This window comes from Schistocerca gregaria, chromosome 1, assembly GCF_023897955.1.
Source record: "Schistocerca gregaria isolate iqSchGreg1 chromosome 1, iqSchGreg1.2, whole genome shotgun sequence".
NCBI classification, from domain to species: Eukaryota; Metazoa; Arthropoda; class Insecta; order Orthoptera; family Acrididae; genus Schistocerca; species Schistocerca gregaria.
In genome coordinates this window covers 629,548,531-629,574,860 of record NC_064920.1, presented here as the reverse complement: position 1 = coordinate 629,574,860, position 26,330 = coordinate 629,548,531, and the positions used below count along the sequence as shown (strand labels likewise).

The following is a 26,330-nucleotide window of genomic DNA, read 5'->3' as shown; positions in this document are numbered from 1 at the left end:
TTAGTATCTTTGATGTGAGAGGCTATGTTTTGGGCAATTGGTTGTAGGTGTTGGTCAGCAAGAGAGGAAATTCTTTTGGTGAGAGCACAATAGTCAGCTACGAGGGTTGTACCAAATGTAAGGTTCCCTATGAGTTACAGCCTCAAGGGAAGGTGCTAGGCTAAATCCAATAACAGTGCCATGCACAGTGCTTCTCCCACTCTGAAAGAACTTTTAACAGAAACGTTAGATTATCACAAGGTGTGTGCTTGCTGGGTCCCCCCCCCAGAAGCTGACTGATGGATGCGAGGAGCAACGCCTTGACTGTGCTCACAAGTTTCTTCAACAATATGAAGGGGGAGGCAACAAGGAGAAGTTGTTGGACTCTATCATCATGGGAAATGAAAAGTGGGTGTTTCATTATACCGCCGAAACAAAAAAACAATCTCGTCAGTAGTGTCACTTCAGTTCATAGACACCAAAGGATTTAAACAAACACAGTCGGCTGGAAAGGTTATGGCGACTGTGTTTTGGGATCAGAAGGAGGTACTCCTCATCGATTTCATGCCACCTGGGATGACAATAAGCTCAGACAGATATTGTGAAAACTGACCAAACTTCAGCGAGCAGTCCAGAATCGTTGGAGAGGATGACTGACAGTGAGGTATCCTTTCTTCATGACAATGCTTGACTCCACATCGCTCATCAAACACAGGAGCTTTTGAAGAAATCTGGAAGGACTGTTATGACCCATCCCCTTTACAGCCCGGGCTCAGCCCCCATCGATTATCACCTCTTCCCCAAGTTAAAGGAACGCTTAGGTGACAAATGCTTCAAGAGCGATGATGAAGTCATATCAGAGGTCACACACTTCCTCAATGGGTTGGAAGGATACTTCTTCAACTTAGGAATACAAAAGCTGGTGCACCGTCTTCAAAAGTGGATCAAAAAAATGGAAACTATATTGAAAAATAGACAAAAGTGTTTGCTTTTCAATGATGTATAAATTAATAACAAATAACATAACAATAAACAATGTCTTCTATTTGTAAAAAATAAGGGAACCTTACTTTTGGTACAACCCTCATACAATGGGGTGTCTAGGATTGTTGGGTTTGTGGATTTTGAGGAGCATGTAGAATTTGGGTGTGACGGAGTGCCTATGGATTTCAACAGGTTATGGAGGTTATGTTGGACTTCTGAGATGTATCACTCTGGCAGATCTTGCAGGTGAACAAGTCACACAGCTGTGGAGGCCTTTTGTCAGGTAATCACTGTAACAGTGGTGGAGTCTTTGTCTGCAGGGAGGATGATTAGGTATGGTCATTTTCACACTGTGTATGTTTATCTTTTCTTCTGCTGAAAGGTTAGTATTCTTAGGAAGGGACCTGGGAAAGGATGGTAAGGCCAAGCTGGAATTAAGGAATTCCTGGAAGTTGACTAGGTGGGGATTAGGGGGTTGGGGGAGGGTCACAGTTGTATGGTGGTATGAACTGATAGACGCAAGGTTCAATGTTGGGATTATGTTGGCTGTGGTTAGAGGGATTGGTGGCAAAGAAGTGTTTCTGTTGTAAGGATCAGGAGAAGGAGAGTAGGTCTCTGGAAAGTCCAACTTGGTTAAATTTGGGGACAGGCAGAAGGTTAGGGCTTCAGATATGACAAACAACTGGTGAGTGAGATTTTCAGTGAAGAGGTTAACAACAATGGTTTTGGTTTGTTTGGGCTCTGGGTTTTGTGAGGTGTTGGGAGTGAGTTTTGGACACTGTGGTAAATGGAAAAGGTCAGCTAGGCATGGTCTGGGTGCTACAGGGGATAGGCAAAACTTTTTGAACACCTTTACTTACCTGGGAATGGTTTATTAATAAGGGGTTGTACCCCCATTTGCCTGTAATATGGCTGCAATTCTTCTTGGAATACTGGCATATAATAATTTTATAGTCTCCAGTGGAATGTTATGCCACTCTTCAAACAGAAACTCTTCTAACTCCTGTAGTGACGAGGGAGGTGGAAATCTGCTGTGGAGTCTTTGCTCCAATACCATCCACAAGATTTCGATGATGTTCAAATCCGGGGACTATGCTGGACAGGGAAGACGCTGCAGTTCAGTTGCATGCTTCTCATACTATGATTTTGTTGTCCTGGCTTTGTGAATGGGTGCATTGTCATCCTTAAATATCGCATCATTGTTGGGGAACATTTGAATCCTGAGGAGCACCTGATCACCTAAAATGTTCGCATAATTGTTGGCTGTAACACAGCCTTGGAGAGTAATGGTGGGACTAGTAAATATGGTTGCCCACACCATCACATTTCACCTCCATGCTAAATTGTTAGAATCAAGCAATCAGGATTGTAGGCTTCTATTGGCATTCTCCAGATGTAAATCCAGCCCGATGTTGGGAATAACAATAAAGTTGACTCATTGGACCATATGGTGTGTTTCCATTGAACAGCCATCCAGGATTTATGCTCGTCACTTATCACTTATGTTTTATGCTTCTTTGTGTTGTTTGTAGTCACTAATGGTTTCGGTATAGCAGCTGTTCATGAATATTCACTTTATGGAGTTCTCAGTGGACAGTGTCAATAGATACACGTCTTCAAGATGGCTATTGTGCTCTGCAGTCATTTTAGCTGCCGTAGTTTTGTGTGGTTTGACACAATTTGTATTAGCATACAACAATCCCTGTCAACTAGTACTGATTTGCGACCACTATTAAATGTACACGATGATGTCTTTCCACGTTTTGTGTAGGCTGTCATGGCTGTTGAAACAATTGCTCTTGAAACATTCAATAAGTTGGCTGCCTTGGTTACTGATGCTCCAGCTAATTGGGCCCCCACACTCTGCCCTCTTTGGAAGTCTGTCAGGTCTTTCATTGCACATCAATCTCAGCTCTGAATGCAAACACTAAGTGTGCACTACTCATAAACAACCTGTACTGATGCTGAAGTCTATACTGAACATGCACAGTCCAGTGCAATATGTGCCTTAACTGCATTTTTGACCAACAAACACAATCATCCCATTAATATCACTGTTCACATTATTTTGTTTATCTCCTTTATAAGGAACTGACGAGGGGTTTCACTGTGAGAAGCATGGGTGTTGATGGATAGTGGTGCCCTAGGGTGGGAGTAGGATGTCAACAGTTGTCACCCCCTCCCAATCCACGTTCCCATATCGCTTTCATCATGTGCTGTTTCTCACCGACCATCACAATTGTGCTAGCTCATAATACCTGCCACCCCTCCCACATTCCTAGCTGGCAAACCAGCTACCTCCCTCAGAGCCACTAGTCACTCATCCCCAGTCCTCCTCCCTGCCTGCTGCCTCCCTCTCCCTCTACTCACCCCATCCAACACTACCCCCATCACACCAGTCCACCACAGAAAAATTGCACTGGCACTGCTGGTCTAGTCAACACCATGTACGGGCATATGTGTGTGTGTGTGTGTGTGTGTGTGTGTGTGTGTGTGTGTGTGTGTGTGTGTGTGTGTGTGTGTATTTTACTCTAGTTCATCAAGGATAGCTCTGAAGGCTAGAAAGTTTTCTTTCTTTTGCATGTGCCTATCAACAACCCTATGCTTCTGCTCTTCAGTGAGTGGTTTCTTTAATCCTCAAGTATCTTCTGATGGTAAGTTACACTGCATTTTAAATATATTTCATTTTGTGTGGACACCAAGATATATTTCATGTGGGTAATGGTTTTTGAGCTATGCAATCTTAATAAGAAAAGTTTTCCATACACACAAATTTATCCCATTTCAATATACAATGTAACATTGACCTAATTAAAAATAAAAAAAGATTGTTGATGAGCTTCGAGGTACTACTGAGAATGATACAATACTTAAATGTCAGATTTTTACAATATTTTGGTATGAGTTGTTGAGTTTAAACTTAACAATTATTGCAAGTTAAATATTGGCCAGTTCCATAAAAAGTTTTCAGAAGCTTATACACAGGAAATGCAATGCAATATAAAAATTTTGAAGGAATAAAATATTGCTGTGACATCAACAGTTTGAGGTACAACGTGATGAGTTTGAAACACATAGATCCTGTACTAATTGAAACTAAGAAGAACTTTTTGACATGGTGAGACACACCACAGAGATCTATACTGTACATGAAATTGAGATTTTTTTATTTGACTGTTGTGGAAGATAGGGAAGATAGAGGCGTAGGAGGGCCCACTGAGATGCTTCGCCTTAATGAATGCAACCCACTAACACAACTGCCATGCACTTCCTTCTTCATGGCAATTCTCAGCCACACTCTGCAGGGGTAGTGAAGATGCTTCTGCAGCCTTATCGGTGAGAAGTGTTCTATCACCCACAACACAGCCATAATTGGCTCGTCCTGGGTATCATCTCTGTTCACATGGAACACTGGATATGAAGACAACACTTGGGCACATGCTACGCGCTACAGACCAGTGTAGAGAATTATCAGAAAGTACAGGTGGCTGCCTTCTATCATGATTGTGTTGGAAATTCCGTATAACGCTCCGTCAAATGTCTAAGTCAGAGCAGCAACTATGTAGAGACGTACCTGGAAGGTGTAGCTAAATGTGCAAAGAAAACAGCTTTGATTTTCACTGTAGTTTCCATTTAGCAGCCGATCATTCCTTACTTTCCGAACAACACTGTGGTTTCCATTTCACAGGCAATCGTTCCTTACTTTCGGAACAACCCTCATATTTTTTTTACTTAATTTCAATTTTTATATTTCAATTTTTATATTTCTCAGAGATTACAAATACAATGACATTTAACATAAAGCACAAACAAGAATGCACTGCAATTCAGATGCAAATAGTAACACCATCCAAATGGTGGCTGTGTTGTCTTGGCATCGCTGCAGGCGAGTGAAAAAATAGTCCACACACCTTTAAGGCGCAACAAGGGGAATTTCTTGAATAATGACATCAGAAAGAGCTTCAAAGGTTTGCGTTTCTTGAAAGTAAACCTGAGATTTCATGTACCCCATAAGACATAATCGTACACAGAAAGATCTGGAGTTCAAGTAGGTCACGCCACATCCACAAAAGTAAAGAGGCAACATGGAAAATGTTGCTTTAGAAAAGCTATGGGTAGTCTTGAGGTATGGGAAGTGGTCCTATTCTGTTGAAATCAAACATGAGGTCAATCAGATATCTCAACATCGTGAGTTAGCACAGTGAGTTGACAGTCACAGTGCATCCATTTTCTCAAGAGTCCAATGATGCCAAACTGGGCTAATTCACACCATACTGCTGCTTCTCCCTATATGTGTGTGTGTGTGTGTGGGGGGGGGGGGGGGGTGTTTCTCATCCTTTCTGCAAATATATGCTGCTACACATAGTTATTATGCTTCAGTTGTGGAACCACTATGATTTTAAAAGACTGAATGTGGAGGTCAAAGTGCAAAATGCGGCAAAACAGCATGTCTGAAATGCACAAAACGCGAGCATGTCATATCACTGAACACTGAGGGCTGGCCTCCACAGCTTGTCGAATTTTCTTTGTTTTCTCCAGTGCTAACTGCCCGAACATCTCCCCAAACTGCCAAAATGTTCCAGGTCTCTCTGTTCCTCTTATTCTGAAGTTGTTGAACTACTTTATTATTATTGGGTGAGATGGGACAGCACCATGTCCACCAACATTGAACACATTGTGAAAGTTTCCCTGTGTCAGCCCTACAGAATGACAGGTTCCAACAAAGGTGTTTTAAACAAAGCCATGTTGTTCAACTGATCATGGTTCCATGGCTACTAATAGCAAATATATATCAACCATTGCACATGTGCTAGTTCTCCCACCACATATGTTATGGCAGTTCTAAAACATATTACCTCCCTGCCGGATCCTGCGTTACCACAGGGAATGACGAACTGTGGCAACTGCCTGCATGCATTACTTGATGAGCCAATGCCTCAATTTTGGACCTCAAATGTCAATTGCCAACTAGTTTAATCAGACTAATAATGAAAGCAATCTCGTTTCTTTCTTGTGAGGCATATCACCATTCAAAGCTTTTTTGGCATATTTTTTAATCAACTGTGGTAGTGCATTTCTTCCCACAATTTTGCAGATAAAAGTAATTATTAATATTTAAATAAATTATGCTTCAGCAACAGCAGATGGTGGTGTCATATGCAGATAAACAGCAAATCCTCTGTAGCAAAAATATACATATTCTTGTGAAAATTGTAAAATAAACTAGCAAAGTCAAGCTTACGCAGCTTCATCTGATAAACACCTTCACTGGCAGGAAGTTAATTTTAGAAGAAGAGAATTTTATTTCAGTGCTTTGAGAAATTCATGTAACATCTGAATATCTTATGAAAGTAAGTAAAAGCCTTTCATGGGTATAAATAAGTGGAAAGAATGTGAAACGGAACATGAAAATCCCAAAATGACCAAGTTTGTGTAAGTTGTAGGAATTCTGTACTCACCACACAGAAATTTCTATATGTACCACCAAACGTTGGAGGAAACTGATTTAAATGTGAGTGATTCAATTCTTTTGGCTTGTGATTTTGTAGTGACTCGAGAATTTCGATGTAAATTCTAGAACCACTCAGCCTTCTACCGTCTCGACCACATGATATTCTGGATATAAGTGTGGGATGGTAGAATCTTTCTTACTGTGCCTCACATGTCTGCGTGTGCAGGTTTAAAATCAGTCGCGGGAAGAATGTAGACACAGCGGACAAACAACACCGACAAGTACTTGTCGGGAAATCCATAGATGTTTTACGGGGTGTGTAAGGAAGAACCATGGAGTTTATATGCAGCTCTGTGCTTATTGGGTCACTGACTACTTTTATTAAAACAAAGACAGTTGGAAAAGAACTCTTGAAAACTCCCGATATAACTTTCCAATAGGCAAGACCTATTTTCTGATTTACGTTAAGAAAAGTTATGGTATCAAAGCCAACTTTCTTTTAACTGTAATTTAATTTGTTTCTGATGGTCGACTGAATGAGGGAGTTACCAGAAGTTATATATTTACGTTGAAAGTAAGAGTTTTATTGTGTATGAAAGTCAAATACGTTGTTAATTGACGAAAAGCAACACAACTGTAGTTTGTGGTAAACAACAAGAAGTCTGAAAAGTAACTTCTGAATAACTACTTATTTAATAAGTAAAAAGAGTCTAAAAAATTCCTGCATCTAGCGTTATTCAATGGAGAAGAAGTCAAGATTGTTTTCAGCAGCTCGCTATCCAATAAAGAAGAGTGGCTGCAAATTCCAAGTAAGTCACCTCATACAGAAGTGGAAGGTGGTTTGGGTGAATAAACCAAAATAACCCAGATTCACACTCACACTTTAAGTCAGAAAAATTATAATTTGATTCCATACACTGGTATAAACACCACGTATGATTCAATCCACAACTGTAGTTTGTGGTAAACAACAAGAAGTCTGAAAGGTAATTTCTCATTAACTGTTTCTTGGCAGATGGCTTGGCTTACCTCTAAGCTCTAAGTCATACACTTAGGAATAGGAAATATTCATGCCTGGAGAATGACTGCAGCACGGCAGAGCAATTAAATCAGTGATGCAACTAAAAAATAACAAGTAGATGGGAACTTGACCATTATGGAATGGACTTCAACATGGCCATGCCCATAGCAACTGGCAGGATCAGAATTGTCACATTTTGCTATCACATTTCTGGGAGAATTTTTTTGGCAGATGACTCAAGCGGCACTAAAAGACTTAGAGTAAGCCACATCCCACTGGTGGGAGAACATAAACAGACGAACAGACAACAGTAAGCCATACAAAAAGAGGACCAATACTTTGCACAACAATGCTGTTCTGCTTAGGCCTTGGAGAAGAACATTCAGCAGCAGTGCTGTTCTATTGGAGTCTTGAAGGAGTCAATATGCTTCACTAACTAATGCTGTATCGAGATAGTAGCCTTATAAATTTCTAATCGTACCACCTGGTCATTTTTAACAACTGAAAGCTTCATGAATCTTCCCATCCTCATTCACGGACCTTAACAATGACGAAAGGAATGCGAGCTTTCTCAGCTGCCCAGGTGTCGCTGCTACCTGTAATATGCCGTCAATCAGCCCTGGAAGGTAGTAACCTTTGGCATTTCTTAAGCTTCATTCCTTATGTAGCCAAGAACTCAAAATCCCAGATGATGTGCATCTAATGTTACCCAGACAAAAATTCCCTAGGAAAATGTTACTCTATGTGCAGCAGGTTGTTTCTCCCAGTCAGTCATTCAGTTGTGAACATTTAATCATGTTTTTAATGCTCATTTCTAATGGTTCCACACATGTGTTTAGCAGTGTTACATGTTTCACTGTCTGATACCTTATATTTGCATACATCCTTCTGAATTGTACACACACAGCAGTATGTTTTAACTGGCTTGTAGCAACCAACCTGAAATGCAGCTCAATGCATTACTTAAAGCCTTTAAGGCTAAACTACCCATAGAAATCAAACAGTATAACATTCAAACCTCAATGTGCTTTTTATTAAATCAGAATATGCCTGTCAGTAAGAAAGATGGCTTAGCTGCCATGTGCCCTTATATCAGATTTGCAAACTTAACATTTGATGCCCTGCGTGGGACCTGCAGACATATAAAGTGAATACAAGAACAATATATGAAAACTGAGGCTACAAAGTTCCAAGAGCCACCATTATGCCATACATGCCCTTCTAACCATGTTGACTGAGACAAGTACGCTCAAAAATTTCTAGATGGTGTAATCATGGCAATGGGAATTAGAAGTATAGTATTTTCAACACTTCCAAAAGGGAGCGTGTAAAGTTAATGTCAAGCCAATAACTTTACTGTCACATGGAATGTATGTGCAGGATTGAACTGCAGTTACAGAAGAGAATGAAGGAGGGTGAATATGAATAAAAGTTATGAGATGTGATGGTGGTGGCGATGATGATGATGAACTGTTAAGTCTGAAATTTACATGGAAATCAAGTGAAACTAGACCTTAAAATACTTTCCAGTAATTTGGTAAGCAGCGGCTGAATGATTAATAAGTGTCTTCCATGATGTAACATCTCTATTCTACAGAATAACATGTTCTACTTCTAACCAAATAGGTTGAAGAAAGATGTATGTGGAAATCAGAAAAATTATTTAGGTAGTTCTTTAGGTTTGTCACAGGTGCAGATTTGGTTTTAAAAATGTCAGTTCAGAACATCAACAAAGCACAATGGGTAGAGTGTGTCTCCACCTGCTGTGGAGGACCAATAATGAAATGGCATAGTGGCTTGGTGGTGCCTTGGAAGCCACAGAGCAAAGGGCACAGATGATAATTTCAACACCAGAACATTTGAAGATTATACATAGGAACAGTTGTTCTGAGATGGCAAATCAGTACAGTATCTACATCTACAATGCTACTCAGCAAATCACATTTGTGAATGCCAGAGGATTCATCGAACCACCTTTACAATAATCCTCTACTATTCCAGTATCATACACTGCACAGAAAAACCAACACCTATACATTTTCGTGTGAGCTCTGATCTCCCTTAGCTTTTTATGATGATCGTTTCTCCCTAAGTAGAATGGTGTCAAGAAAATATTTTCGCATTCAGAGGGGAAAATTGGTGATTAAAATTTCATGAGAAGATTCTGCCACAGGAAAAAAACCCACCTTTATATTAATGATCTCCATCCAAATCCTGTATTATTTCAGTGACACTCTCTCCCCTATTTTGCGATAATACAAAACAGGCTGCCCTTCTTTGAACTTTCTCAATATACTGTGTCAATCCTACCTGGTAAAGATCTCATACTGTGCAGCAGTATTCTAAAAGAGGACAGCCAATTGTAGTGCAGGCAGGCTCTTTAGTAGATCCTTTACATCATAAAGCACAGTCTTTGATTAGCCTTCCCCTCAACATTTTCTGAGTGTTCCTTCCAATTTAAGTTGGTCATAATTGTAATTCCTAGGTGTTTAGTTTAATTTATTGCCTTTAGATTTGACTGGCTTATCGTGTAACCGATTTTTAATGGACTCCTTTTAGCACTCATGTGGATGACCTCACACTTCTCATTCTTTAGGGTCAACTGCCAATTTTTGCACCATACAGATATCTTTTCTAAATCTGTTTTGCAATTTGTTCTGATACTCAGATTGGCTCCTAGCTCATTTGTATAGACAAGGAACTGCAAAGGACCTATAACACTACCTTGGGGAACACCAGAATTCATTTCTGTTTTACTTGATGACTTTCTGTCAATTACTATGAACTGTGACCTCCCTGATAGGAAATAACAAATCCAATCACATAACTGAGATGATATTTCATAAGCACACAATTTCACTAAAAGCCGCTTGTCTTGTACAGTATCAAATGCCTTCTAGAAATCTAGAAATATAGAATCAATTTAAAATCCCTTGTCAGTATCACTCAACACTTCACGTGAGTAAAGAGCTAGTTGTTTTTTTTAAAAAAAAGTTATGTTTTCCAACATCCGTGTTGACTGTGTGTCAATAGGCTGTTCTCTTTGAGGCAATTCATAATGTTCGAACACAATATATGTACAAAAATCATGCTGAATATTGACGTTAATGATATGGGCCTGTAATTTAGTGGATTACTCCTGCTACCATTGCTGAATATTGGTACGGCCATCGCAACTTTCCAGTCTTTGGGTACAGATCTTTCATTAAGCGAACAGTTGTATACGATTGTTAAGTACAGAGCTATTGCATCAGCATACTTTGATAAGAATGTAACTGATACACAGTTTGGACCACAAGACTTTTTGTTAAACAATTTAAGCTGCTTCACTACATCAAGGATATCTACTTCTACGTTACTCATGTTGGTAAATGTTCTTGTTTTGAATTCTGGAATATTTAGTATGTCTTCTTTGGTGAAGGAATTTCAGAAGGCTGTGTTTAGTAACTCCGCTTTGGCAGCACTGTCGGCTATAATATTTCCATTGTTGTCATGCACAGAAGGCACTGATTGTGTCTTGCCACTAGCATACTTCACATATGACCAAAATATCTTTGGATTTTCTGTCAGGTTTCGAGACAAAGTTTCATTGTGAAAACTATTATAAGCATCTCGCATTGAAGTCCACGCTAAATTTTGAGCTTCTGTAAAAGACTGCTAATCTTGGGAGATTTTGCATCAGTTTAAATTGTTAATTTGGAAAGAGTGGAGCTTGTCTCTCAGGAAGGCATCAAGTGAATTTTATCTGCTTTTTTTGAGTAGTTATATTTTTCGTTGTTTTTTTTAATTTATTTACAATATTCAGTCTCACTAAGACAACCTTGTGTTCACTAATTCCTGTATCTGATATGACGCTTGTTATTAGCTCAGGATTATTTGTTGCCACGAGGTCAAGTGTGTTTTCACAACCGTTTACAATTAGCATGGGCTCATGAACTAACTGCTCGAAATAATTTTCAGATAATGCGTTTAGCAGAATTTCAGATGATGTTTTATGCATACCTCTGGAATTAACTCTCGAGCTGGCACACCTATGTACAAAGTGCACCAACCAAAAATAAAATTATTTTGTGTGGTTCCATTTTTGTTTCTCAACTGCAAACCTATACCTACTCCTTCAGTATTGTTGCAGGTAAATATTTTCAACATTTGTTGCTCAAGAAAAATTTGGATAAATCTCAAAAAAGGACACCATGAACTTTAATTTTTGTAGTTGCTGTTTTGATAGCAGGGGTATCAAGAAGACCCTTCACAACAGATGATACGCAGCTCACATCCTGGAGTGAAAAGGGGGGGGGGGGGCATAAAATCATTTGCATGATTTTTATCAACGTGATTAGGCTGGGCAGTGATAGAAGGAAAAAATACGAGTCGAGCACCCTACTCTCTCATTCTTTCTTTACATTTATAAGCTCTTGTAATATACAAATAACTGAACTTATCAGTGACTCATGGTGGCTGTAAAAGGTTTTCATTTACACAACAGACAATTTGACAAGTGGTCAGTATTCTGGATGAGAGCATCGTGTGTTATCATAACATTACTCAGTCATCTGCTTAATGAAGAACAATGTCTAAGTCAAAAAATAATGTAATTCATCACACAAACAGAAAGACTGCAGATGTTTGATACTTCTCAAAGAAAATGATCTTACTTTCTTCAGCAGTCAAACAACTGTAATATGGTTCAAGTGCAGCAAATAGTCTTGTCTCATCAACAAATGGCAAAAGAGCTACTCCTTGCCATGCAAATTTTTTGCCATTCAAGTCAATTTTAAAATCTTCAGGGTAGAAGTCAATTATATTGGAATCCTAGAAAAAAATTAAAAATCGATCAACTCAGTTCACACACATTTTATAAAACAATTATTCTATTTCATTTTCATTTCTCAAGACAAAATGTTAGTCATATACTGACATGAAATCGAACAAATGAGTAACTGTAACATCTGCATTACACTAACAATCAACTCTATAATCTAGGAATGTTACAATATATTCCCATTCAAGTTTCTAGATAAATGGCAGACCGTACTGTCCACATACAAATTGCAATTTACAAGAATACATACAGAGGTGACCCTCATAATATGATGAGAATAATCTAATGGACAATTAAATTAACTTGAAATATGAACTGAAACCGTATCGGCTTAATAACTACTTCTTCGAAGATCCGAATTGTTAAATTACAGCAAGTCACATTGTTGACTAGGGGAATGGAGCACTTACAATTGAATAATTTGTCATGCAATATGCCTACATTTGAATTCAGTGCACAGTACATACATGATGCTTTTCAACAGTGATGATACTTTTATATAAGTGTACATCTTTTGAAGAATGTCCACTGATGTTTGTGTGTTCAGTTTGTATGATAACAGTGCATAATGTCAAGTGTCAGGCACTAATAAACGAAAAATAATGAGATGATATTCTTCTGATCTATGAGGTACTGTCAACCCAGGTGAAGTAATAGGGGAAAAAAAAAACTGAAGCAACTGTTGCACAAGTGCAAAACAGTTATTCTTCTTGTGATGTCAAAAGATGATACCACTAACTTACAAAATTACATTGTTTTGTGTGATTTAAAGATATGAGTTTTTAAAATAATGAGACAGAAGTTTCCCGTAGTGTATCTCAACACTATGAAGTGAAAAATTTGTGAGAGAACAGGGAACCTGTCATCTGATGCTGGTAAAAGAAACTAAAACACCACAATGCTAAAGAGGTTACTTACAATTTTACATTATTTGTTAACACTGTTTCACTTTTTACTGAGAGAGAGAAGGAGGGGAGGGAGAGGGGGGGAGGGGGGGAGGGGGAGAGAGGGAGAGAGAGAGGGAGAGAGAGAGAGAGAGAGAGAGAGAGAGAGAGAGAGTGTGTGTGTGTGTGTGTGTGTGTGTGTGTGTGTGTGTGTACGTACTGGCACTCAATACAAAAAGGTTATTAGTGTGTACTAAAATTGTTACACACAGTGGGAATCAAGCCAATAAAATGACTCGTGCACTTGGTTCCTCCTAACTCAGATGGACCCAAACAATTACTCTTTCACACACATCTTAATACAACGTAGAAACGGTGAAAGGTGCTACACTGGGAATTAAAACATAAGAAAAACAACAGAGGAACTAAAACAACAGCACAGGAAAATGTGACTGACTGACCACTTACAAAAATCGTGGGTGGGCCAGTCACCCTGTAAATACCCGATGACTGTCTCCCTAAAATATAAGGAAACATGTCAGACTTTTCACAAAATTTTATAGTTAACCACATTCACTTGAAAGTCACTTAAAATGAAGGGCAGATCTTTTGGAAAATCTGCCACAGTCTTCTGGCCTGAAAATAAAAAACAGTCTTAATAAAAGGTGGTGCACAGTGATCTGTATGCCCCAAACACCACCCATTGAAGGGTCCTGTCACCACAGCAAGTAGCCATGCATCATAGGGTTGTGGCCTATGTGAATACAAGTAAGGAAGACTTCATTTCTTCTATGTGGTTGAAAGGAGGTATGCCATGGCCTCGTTGTAAGTTTACTAGATGGAGCTTATAGTCTGTCACTTCCAGTCACTCATTATCTCACTGACCCATGACCCTGTATTTCAACAGCAAGGTGATGCCTACAGAGAGATGGCACACCGAAGTGACTGAGGATCATGATATGGCTCCTAGGCTGCTACATCTGCCCTTTCATTCTCCGAAATACCCACGTTCCCTGGCATCCAGCAGAAAGACAGCTCCTTCCCCAGACTTTGCTCTTGGAGGACAGGGAACAGACAAGGAAATTAGCACTCAAAATACGTCTCATCTGCTCCAGTGCAAGCAATATCACATACAATTCCGTGTTGTAGACAGTAAAGTCTCCAGACTGTCTGATCTTGAGGACATGATCAGGGAGAATAAGGGAACAGCAGCAGATGCACAAGATAGGAATGTGGCATTGATGAGCATACTCTGGACGCATGCATTCAGGGTAGTGTATGATGATGTGGTGTGGATTGGGAGGTGGAGGTAGAACAAAGGAAGAGGTATACTATGGACAAGATGATGTGCATCCAGAATGAGTAAAGTTAGGGTCATGGAGCAAAAACAGATGGGTGTGGGGCAGTGACCCACAGAGACTGAGGCCAGGAGCATTACACGATCAAAGGATGTGTTGCAAGGACAACACTCATTTATGTAAGTCAAAACTGCTGGTGTTGAGAAGCATTCAATTGGCCTGGGTTGTGAAGTGACTAATAAAACTGACTGCATTGTGCTCAACAGTGTGTTCTACCACTGAATGGTCAACTCTGGTCTTGGCTACAGTTTGGCGGTGCCATTCATTTGGGTGGAGAGCTGGTTGGTGATCATGCTAATATAAAATGCTGTTTAGAAATTACAGTAGAGCTTGTGTATGGCACGACTGCTTTCAAATGTGGCCCTGCGTCTGTTGGGATAATGTAAGCATGTGGCAGAATTGGAGTAGGATGTGTTTAGCAGTTGTACTGGACATATATTGCACTTGGGTCTTCCACAGTGTTACAGCTGGTGCAGCATAGAAATGGGCAAGACTACAGTTCACCTGTTCCAGTCTGGGATGGAGGCCTTAGTAAGACCTTCAGCATACTGGGGTACGGATTGCTCATTACTGCACATTCACCCTTCAAGGGTGGCCACACTGTATGGTAATAACTTTTTGGTGTACAGTTGAAGACAGCTATCAAAATTAATGCAGTATAGAAGGTTAGTATGTAAAGAGTTTTGTATGGAACTATAGGAACGGGGGGTGGTCAACACATCAACACACAGGAAGGTGGTCCCACTATCACTTCTAATTGTAATTTGAAAATCTGAGATAATTTTTGTTGCTTTTATAACAAACATTTGTTACAAAATAATACTTCAAAAGAGAACTAAACAGATACTTACAGGATCACTCATAAGTTTAGCCCATGGTGCAGGGACATGGGAACTGCTAGCAGCAGGAAACACACCCATCAATTGTTCAAGTGGACGAAACTGAAAACAGAAACAACCAGAATCATACACAGTAGAATGGATATAATGTTCACTTTAGTACTTCACGCAAATAAAATTTATCCTTAGGTAATTATTCTGTACAGTCTAGTCAGTTAGAATCCTTGCAATGCTTACAACAGATAAAATAAGATTATTAACATGCATCATGGTTGAGAAATAGGTTAATACTCACTGGTTTTGTTCCCTTTTCAAATTCTGTTGATAACACACCTATATTGATAAAATCTGATGCAAAAGGAGCATAATGATATGGAAAGTACCACTTCCATGAAGCACAACCCTAAAAAGAAGAAATACATATTTACTATAACAAAAATTTGAAACTATTTCCTAACACTGTGATGTAAAATTTGACACTTCAAATTACAATAAGGTACATAGAAATTCCATAAGTATTACTGATATAGTTATATAACAGCCTTTTACCAGAGTATGCATTGAGTGTTCACCAAACAATCTAATCAAAACTGTGAACTCCACTCTGGGGCCAGGTGAAGATTGTGCTGCTCACACAATCTCAAACCAAAAATGATGAGTTTATTCTAATGAGCCAAATGGTTAATTTAATCTAATTTGAAGGATTTTATGGAGCCATCAGAGTCTAAGATATCTAGTCACTGAATGAGTCACTATATAACTCACAAAAACCAAAAAGAAAGAAAATGATATCGAGTGTCTGAGCTCAGTAGGAATACGGTGGGATTTATCAATGTTGATTAAGCTCATTTACTCGGAAAACTGGAGCCACTGCATTCACTTCTGGGACATTTGAGACTATCAATCAAAATGCATCACACTAATGTCATCACAGGAAGTTACGAATTGCTGCCACAAATGGGAAGAGTCGATAGTGGGTGTGAGCAATTGGACAGCATATTCAAGCAGATGCCACAGTAGATGACCACTTTTATGAAGATGGCTGCAAAAGCAGCCAAGCTGCCAGCTGGTCAACAGCGGGCACCTCATTTTCTGTCACTGACACTCACAGCAAATTGGTCTGCCCACCAACTAACAACTGTGCTGCTGCATAAGCACTTGAAGACGAGAAAATTCCTGAAAGGTTTCTGACAGAAGGCAATGAACAAGAGAGGCCACAACCACATCAAACACTCACCACGGGAGGCATATTATGGAACTCCACATTACCCAGAGGCAGAGTTGACCTCTAAGAAGATACTCACAGTACAGTGCAACAGACACTTGCCCAGGCTCCTTTGAGGCCAACAGTTCCTCTGACTCACAGTCAGTCCGACAGAAACTGTGCCAGGCAGCTAATGACCCAATGATACAACTGTTGTCAAATCATAATATTTACAGTAACAATGTACTGTATGTTGACACATACAGGTCTCTTCAGTTGATGACATTTTTATCCACAATGTAAACAGGTCTCCTACAACAGCATATTTCCAGGTAAATAGGGCTCTCTCAATGAAAAGCTGACAATAGAAAAAAATGTGCTGATCTCACAATTCACAGATCTTACTCCACTATGTGTGTTTGATATCAACTGTAGGGGATTACAGATCTGTTGAACAAGGTATGCATTGTACAGAGCAATATAACTCGGCAGCTGTGGAAGAATAATGGACTGGTTTCTGCGAGTAAGTACATCTTTCTAGCTGAACGTCTGAAATATTTGTGCACTTCCTCCTAAATGGTGATGGCATCAGTTAGAACGCTTATGCACAGGGTTACTGCTCTAGGGGCCAGTATGTGCACAGGAACAAGGAAGTCCGCATGTCCACTGACCTAATTGTACACAATGAATATGGTCACAGTAAAAAGTTCAGGTCACTTATTCACTTGTTTCTGTACAGTGTATGATAGGTTTGAACCCTCGTAGCTTCTGTGAGATGAGGTTGGCATAGGAGAGAAATTCTTGGTGGGCCGCATCAAACCAATTGACAGAAAAAAAGCTTCAAAAAAGAATTAAATACTTCCAACATGAGGCAACTGTGATTTAGCGTGCGTGTGTGCATGCCGCATTGTGGACTTTACTAGAAGGAGCTTATTGTCTGTCACTTCCCGCTACTGTTGCTCCCATGGATGCAAGAATATGTATCTCAACAACAAGGTGATAACATGCAAGGGAGCGGCACAGCGAAATAACTGAGGATTGAGACCCTCTCTTTCGCTTCTACATCTGCCCTTCCGTTCCCAACAATACCCACGTGCCCTGGTACCCAGCAGAATGACACCACCTTCCCCAGACATTGTGGTTGGAGGACAGTGTGATGGATATTCTCGACGACTTTATCTGCTGGATACCAGTGTTGTAGAGAGAGAAGAGCACTCAGAGAATCGAAACAGACAAGAAATTTAGCACCTGAATATCTCGTCTCCTCCAGTGAGTCTTTAAAATGTAGAATGGTATCCCTCATATTCAAGTCAGGTAAATTAAAAACACAATGTGAATGATAAAATTAATGTACACACACTTATCTGCCAAAAACTGAAAAAAACATCTTTGCAGACCACACCTCTAACCTTTGCACTGTAAGCTGCAACTGACAATTCAGTGTTGCAACATTGGAGGAGGAATAGAAAACTGCAAAATCGTCCACAAATAAGGAACATTGTATGGGATGTCGTACCATAGACGTGATACTTTTTATGGCTTCAGTAAAGAGGGTAACACTTAAAACACAGCTCTGAGGAACATTATCCTACTGCTCAAAACAAGCTGACCAAATGTCAAAAGGCTTGACCTAAAAAATCACCAAGACAGGAAAGACCAGATGAAGATGGGGAGGTGATCACGAATGTCCCAGTCATGGAGTTGCACGATAATACTATGTCTCCAAGTAGTATTTTGTGCCTTATGGATGTCAATGAATATACCAAGACAGTGAAGTTTACGTAGGAAAGTCTGCTGAACAGTCGCCTCTAGTAGAGTCAGTTTATCAAAGTGGATCGAATCTCTGGTACCCACATTGAGAGCAACTAAGGGGTTGCCTGTCTCTAACAACCAGATGAGACAATGGTTAACCATTTGCTCCAGAAGCCTTCCTACAAAGCTCATTAAGGTGATACTCCAGTAACTACTGGGACAAGTGCTGTCCTTTCCTGGTTTGAGGAGAAGTATCAAAATTGCCTCTCTCCGCAAGTTGCGGAAGTGACCTGTCTGTCATATTCAATTTAAACATTTGAGATGGATTTCTTTTGATGTTATAAGAAAATGCTGAAGTATCCAGTACCAGATCTGGTAGTCACCAGATGCAGTATCACAAGTCTCAGACAGCGCTGATTCCAACTTCCACATGGAGAGAGGGAAGTTGTAAGGCTCAAAATTCTGGGATCTGAATTCCAACTTGCCCCTCTCTGCAGTCACATAGTAGTGGCAAAATGCCAGATCCTGGCTGGCATTGGCAGAAGTCACTGAAAAATGCTCTGCCATTATGTGAGCGACATCTCCAGCCATTTTTTGGAGACATCCCTGGTTCAGTACTGCTGCTATTGGTAAACAACTGTGTTTACCGAAAGTCCTCCAGATGACTTCCCATACTTTTTTAGAACAAGTGGAATAGTTGATGGAGTCCAGGAATGCTTGCCGTGACATTTTCTTGCTCTCCTTAATTGCATGTCATGCCTCGGCTCTTCCAACTTGAAAAGCTGACATTTAAACTGTTAAAGATCTGCACATTTGTCCCAGATTGCTGAACAGCACCCGCAAGTCCACAACAGTACAGGTTGCCTCCTAAGATAACCTAAGACACAGGAATGGATAAATCAGCAGCATGATGGATTGCTCGTGTGATGTGGTCCACCCATTCCAGGATGCTGTCATGGTGCTATTTAAAAAACAGTTGTAGTTCCATAATGTTCTTTAGTAACTTAAGAACTGTGTGCTTTGCCTGAGCAGGGCATCATCAGTTTATGTTTTAAAAAATCATAAATTTTCTGCCAAAAACATGATACTGCATGTAGCGTACTAAAAGGCAACCTCATGGAGGTGACAACAGGAATGGCAATGCAAAACAGGACCTCACACACAAATTGTAAATACAGCCATATACTACAACAGTGCCAGAGGCCGTCTGTATTCAATAGTGGATACATATGTATAGTGCATACATATGTATAGTGCATACATATGTATGTACTATGTGAATACCAACAGCCTCTGGCATTGTAGTATACAGCTGTGTTCACAGTTTGCACACGAGGTAATACATACGCTATGTGAATACGGATGGGCCTCTCGCACCATTTTACTATATGGCTGGTTTACATTTTGCACACGAGTTCCTGTTCTGTACTGTTATTCTTATCATTGCCCCCATGGGGTTGCCTTTTAGACCATTTTATGCAGTATCATGCCTTCTAGACAGATGCTTTTTGGCAGAAAAATTCTGATCCTTTAACGGAACCTAATGATTATCCAGTTGAATGACATCATTCTTAAGTTAATAAATAACATTCTGCAACCTATGACTGTTTTTTATATATATATATATATATATATATATATATATATATATATATATATATATATATATATATATATATATATATAGCAGCAACAGAAGGTTGCAGTACCACCATGCCAAGATGGAAAGTAATAATTTTTATGCAGTCGTGGTGTTCAAACACAGCCAGCTGTCTGAGTCTCATCCAGTTATCCTTGCTGAAAATACATTCCGGTGGCTTCTGTTCAATATGTGGATCCACAGTGGGAAAGAAGTAATCACTGGAGTGAAAAGTCATCAGTTGTTTTCCACCGTGATGTTTCTGCAAGGGCTGCAGAGCAGAAAGAGAGGCTCGGAATGACCCAGTAACAGCTGAGATGCTCAGGTTACACAGTTCCTGAGATCATGTGGTTCTACAAGACTCGACCCCTGGGGCAAGTACAGCTCGAGCCCCTTAATGCATTATGGGCATTGAAGTCACCCAGTAGGAGAAATGGGTAAGCAAGTTGTGGAATAAGGCCTCCAAGAGCCTCCGAGTGTATCGCATCCTGCAGAGGTAAATACCGGGAGCGGATAGTGATAATCTGAACCAAATGACCAGCAATGGCTACTGCTTGTAGGTCAGTAGCCATAGAGAGAGGACAAATGTGTGTCATTGAGAAACACAGCAACCCCTCCCATGGCTCTGTCCCCAGTTAATTCATCCTCCAGGTGATGGGTGCTGCCCCATAGCACAGGGGCATCAGTGACTTTAAAAGGTGTTTCTTGTCAACACAGACACAATTCAACCACATGTGTCCTGAACCCATTAAAGTTCCCCTGTAGTAAGGGAGCCTTTTATCCCAGCAGCAATTTCACTCTACCTTTCCACTGGGAAGAGGAACCCATAGTGGGTGGAGGCTAAATCTTGAGGCGAGATGAATGCCCTAGGCCAACATCAAGCTCCATCGGTTCCAAAAACAAAGCATGAAAAATGTTGGAGAGAGCAATATCGAAACTGTGAGAATACTTACCTCCAGTCTGCATCAGCGGTTAAGTCTTTACATTTGTCTTTGATTTTTTGCCCTGGGCAGGCTTCGGAGCCACAACTGCAGCACTGGTAGTGGTAGCTCTGGGCAATGTAACAGACTGAAACTTTGGAGGAGCACATAGCCCCACAAAGTTGGCTACCACAGCCCTGTATGATGTTCTGGGGTGAAATGTAGGCTTCAAAGTAACTGTAGCAGCACAAGTGTAATGACAAAGGCAGGTTCTAGTGCTGACACTAGTAAGCTCTGTTTGTGCAGCAGGCTGTTTGACAACTGATGCCAAGGCAGTAATGAATGTGGGGGCCTACATGGCATTATAAATCTTCTTGGCCTCACCATAGGAAATCCGTTTTTAACATTTTGATCTCTTGTATCTTCCATTTTTCAAGGAAGACACAGCTGCCCCTACTATAGACAGGTGATAGCCAGAACAATTCACACTCTTTGGAGGAGATAAACATCCAACTCCTTCATAGGCAGCCTTACAATAATTGCCAGAAGTGGCTTATCTCTTACACCCAAGAGTGATGTGCCCAAAGAGCTGGCGTTTAAAACAGTGCATTGGGTCGGGGTCTTAGGGCTGTATGGTTAAGTGAAGAAAACTCGCGTTAATATGCACAGGGAGTTTCATACTATTAAAAGTGAAGATGAACAAGTTTGATTTGATCATATCACCTTCCACCCTTTTCATGATATTCTGCTTGCCTACAATGCCTTTCTGGGCCCCCTCAAACTTCAGATCATCTTTAGGGATGTCTACCAGGATCCTGCTAATTACAACATATTTACTGTAATTTAAGGTGGTATGGAGCTTAGTCTCAATAGCATAACCCCCAAGGATTTTAGCCCTTCTACAGGTTAGTCACATATTGGGAACTTGAGGTTTTGACTACAAGCATCTCTTTCCACAATCACTTAATAGATTTTAACGTACCTGCATTTCCCTCTAACCCATTTTTCAAAGCTTCCTTCTTTCCTTTTAACTAATAAAAAAACACGCTGACTGGCAGCATGCATTCCATTACTACAGACACTAAGATTCTGAAACATACCCAAGTCTGGTGGACTAAATACACGAACCCTTGTATTTGATTGGACGTTGGTACCTACCAGTGGCTGACCCATTCTGCTGGCAAGTGGAAGAGAATATTTTGCAGAATGCATCTCGGTCCCACGATCAGCTAGGGAAATAAAAGTCTACCTAAACAGAGCCCTCTGTGTCTAGGTACACCTTATAAAACTGAGGTGCAACAGGTTCCCCAAAGGTTGCCCGCTAACAACTGTCCCACCTCAATAGCCATGCATTTCATCAATGAGCATCACACCATGAAATTGAGTTTTTTTTTTTTTTTTTTTTTTTTTTTTTTTTTTTTAAATACATCCTTACAATCCAGGTGGTCACACGATGATGATCATTTCCTGTGACACACAATGATTACTGTTGTGCCATACGTTTGTCACTGATGTATGGCCAGAGCTTAGGTGACAAGAGGACTGGCGACACATACCAGCTCCCACTGCAGCAACCCTGCCCCTAAGGGCAGCATCACCTGGGTACAAGTGGGGAATTGGGTAAATGATGCTATAAATCATGACAATTGATTTGTGAACTTCTTACATAAAATATTATTTAAAAAAATTTCGACAGCTCTTTACACAAACACTTTAACAAGTCATTTAACATGTTCTTATTAGTGTTTGACCTCCTCTATAGTAGTCAATGAGGACACTAGCTTGAAAATATAAATTATTAGAGGTATACATTTCCCAGTTGAATAGACCATTATTGCAGTTTGTAATACATTCATTTGGTCCAGAGGACTACTACATCTGTTATTTCATAGCAAAAGGATGTTTAAAGTTAGCCATTAGCTCAACTAATTGTTGAGTTTTCAATAAATTCTTAATAGCACTGGTATAAAAATGCACTTTCATTAATAGTAATTACCAAGCAGTATTGACCTATTTAGTGTAAAAATCAAGCATCAAGAACACTGATCAACAAGATTTGTGTCATTATAAAATTTTAATATCTATTCAAAAAATACTGTACGCAAGAGATAAATTAATAGCCATTAGTAGAGTCATCACAAACCTGATAATAATACCGCAACACCCAACAGAGGCCACGGACATATTCATGTGCCACACGGACACGGAATTCAACGTTATCAGGTCCCACATCAAATTTAGATTCATAATAGCGGTCCTTGAAACCATCTTCCCACAAGCGAACTTCATCATTAACCTCTTCTTCCTCCGAGTCTGAGTTATCTTCGATTTCATTTGATTTCCTTTTAACACCACGGTTTGCACCCTAAAACAGCACGAGTTTAGCACTGTCTTCTTCTGATAACACACATTTAAATGACACAAGTACTTTGTTGTTTTATATACAAAATTGTGACCTATGCCGAATCCATGATGAAATGTAACAATACTATGAAAAGAAAAGTTGATACTCACCATATAGCGGAGATGCAGAGTCACAGATTTTTAAAAAAGGGGGGGGGGGGGGAGGGGGGGACAGTGACAGTCTTTTTGTTGTGCCTATCTGCAACTCAACATCTTTGCTATATGGTGGGTAGCAACCTCCTTTTTTATGAAATTGTAACCTATATACTACAGGCAGAAGCTTCCATGGAGATAAAAGAAAAGTAACAACAACCTTTAAGAAAAATAGACTGGTGTGCAAAACTTCTGTACTATACTGAAGCAGTTCTTTTTATGTATGAGTCAAGTTTCATCTAGCTCTTTTACTTGGCCACAGCATTTAAAAATTACTTCTGTCCTTAAGTTTTGCACATCAATGTGTATTTAGTTACCACAAATGGATTTCAAAGATGGATGGGAAGAACAATTTTTATTTGATGAAACAGTTATCTATCTATACAGCAGTTATGATCTGCCTGAAACTACAGTGCAGTAGACAATCAACACAAGCAATTCTGAACAAGACAAAAAGTTCAGCAATCATGCAGCTCAGAATAGATGTGTGGAATTCAAGTCAGTGTCATTTTTGTTCTAGATGACATTAATTAAAGAAGAAGCTTACTAATATAGATTTAAAAAATCAGTGTGCTGCTTGTGCTTGTGATTGATTCAAAATATTTACTGTGAAGTTCAGGGTGTGCATAGTTTCTAGCAGAATTTCACTAATTGATACTACTGCAAAAATTATAATAGCAATTATCTTTGCAAGCTCACCTCTGGCACAATTAGGGCATTGAGCCCAGTATTTGAGGCATTCATTGCTTGCATGCGCATTCTGTAGGCTTCTTGACGTGGATTCTGGATAGGGTTGACAGGCTGTCCCACAGGCTGTAAGAATAAGAATGTTACATGAAAAAATCACCACTGTATTTCCACTGATTATCCAATGTAGACATTTAATATACAATGTGCACAAACAAAAACTTTTAGCCTCTATCAATTTCAATTGTTCTACAACTTGACTTTCTTCTGTAGCCCTTCACAATATTATTTTCCATGACATCTGGTATATTATTACTGGCTTTGTTCGAGCAGCAGTCTAAAACCATCACATGCCAAAATATTATTCGAGCAGTGACAACTATTTTCAGTGTTTCAGATTAACAGTGACCTATTTGAACAGCAACTTCAAACTGGTCAGAGATTGTTGACAATTTTCCGAATGGGTCCCAGAATGCTCCTCAAACTGGAAGTCATATGCATGCTTTTAGCCACTCTTTCATATGATTTCTTGAATTATTTAATGAAGCTCATTCATTTGTGTCTTACGATGCATTTTCATAGTAATTCAAGAACTTTTTATTCGCCTTCAGTTTCTATTTTCTGTAAGTATAACAACTTATCCATAAAGATTTTTTCCTTCTTCTTGATGACGTAAAAGAATCACTATTTGGAGTATTACAAGGATGAAAATATTAATTTTATGGAAGAAGTTATCTTCATTTTTAAGGCAAAAATAATCATAAAATAGGAATAATTTTAATTCACCTAACATTAGAAGCGTTATTAGGAAATTTTTCTGTGTACAGTGATAATTAGCCCCAATATTTGTTAAGCAATGGGAGGAAGCACTAGAACAACTAACTACATCTACAATATCATCTCATTTCAAACCCAGGCAAAAGAATAATGAAGGAAATGGGGCATCAATGTTACTTGAGCTAGTGTGGACAGAAAACTATTTACCATATTTTGGGTACACAAGTTTATAAGAAAGATGTTCAAACTGTCCACAGCAGGATTTGTGTAATTAGTAGTGTTAGTGTCACGACTTGCCATTAGTCACCACTACTGACACTGCAATAGAGGGTTGAAACTCAAGCATCAACGTGCATTACAGTTGCACAGAGTCGACAGGTGTCTGAACAATATGAACACAGCTTTACTCATGAAGCCGTTTTATTGAATCAACAGCAGCAGTGCTGCTGCTCTTTGTGAGTATTAACACATTAAAGGAATGCGGAAGAGTCCTCTTCCCACACAGAGACTGAAGAACACAATTGGAAAGTTCAAATTAACTGGCAATTTGGGAAATACCCATGGGGGAGGCTGACTGCCAATCATGCCAAAAATTGTTGAAGAAGTTACTGATGCAATGCTGAGAATGTTGGACACAATGTGTGATTTTTAACCAGTGCACGAGTTGTCATGACAGCTAAACATTTCATGGTTCAACATTCAAAAAGTGCTTCAAACAATTTTGAAATGGTGTCTATAGTGTGGTTCTAGGCTGTCACGGATGCAGATGGTTGTTACACTGAGCAATATTTATAACCTGGAACATAGACATGGTACATAAATGACAAATGTTACCCCTCTCATGCAGAAATTAAAATGCGTTTCATTGGTTTATTCATTATTTCTTTTCTGCATGGCTTCACAAATATTTCCACAAATTTTTATTGTACTACGATCACTTGATTTTTCATGGCGTCCCTCTCAAAGTTTAATTATAACTGTTCTGTAAGTCACACTGCAATAAGCAAGACAGCATATGAAATATCTATATTAAAGATTTTCTGAGTATTTCACATGAGTCTCCTCACATGTCAACTGAAGTTTTGTTCGTAAGTTGATGACCTTGGCTGAGCCCAGAATACTACAGAAAAATTGTTCCCATTCTTGGAACATAACAGCCTAAATATTGAAGAGAAGAGAGAGAGTGCTGTACAGAAAGTTATGTCTAGAACAATGGCCAGGAAAACCAGACATACTACAATAAATTTATTTCTGTCTACCAAAACAAGGGAAAAACAAATACACTAGTGGACTGATTGCATTTTAAAACAACAAAATAAGCTATAATGAAAAGTATTACCAACATATATGTGGAAAACATGCACTTGAATATGACAAGGCATATCAGTTTTAAAACATGGCCTAATGTAACAAATCCACAGCGACATCATCAAAAGATACATACAAAATCAACGTA

The 26,330-nt window shown here is 39.5% G+C and overlaps 1 protein-coding gene across 1 annotated transcript in view; it reads right to left on the bottom strand.

The window, feature by feature from the left end:
- The window catches only part of LOC126359934 (5'-3' exoribonuclease 2 homolog), a 407,169-nt gene that overhangs the window by 262,515 nt on the left and 118,324 nt on the right, over window positions 1-26,330 (bottom strand). The window contains exons 10-14 of the mRNA XM_050007668.1: window positions 24,110-24,223; window positions 22,998-23,219; window positions 15,635-15,742; window positions 15,352-15,441; window positions 12,092-12,248 (exon numbers count right to left, since the gene is read on the bottom strand). Of these exons, the coding sequence (XP_049863625.1) occupies window positions 12,092-12,248; window positions 15,352-15,441; window positions 15,635-15,742; window positions 22,998-23,219; window positions 24,110-24,223 (691 nt within the window). The remainder of the gene's footprint in view (window positions 1-12,091; window positions 12,249-15,351; window positions 15,442-15,634; window positions 15,743-22,997; window positions 23,220-24,109; window positions 24,224-26,330) is intronic.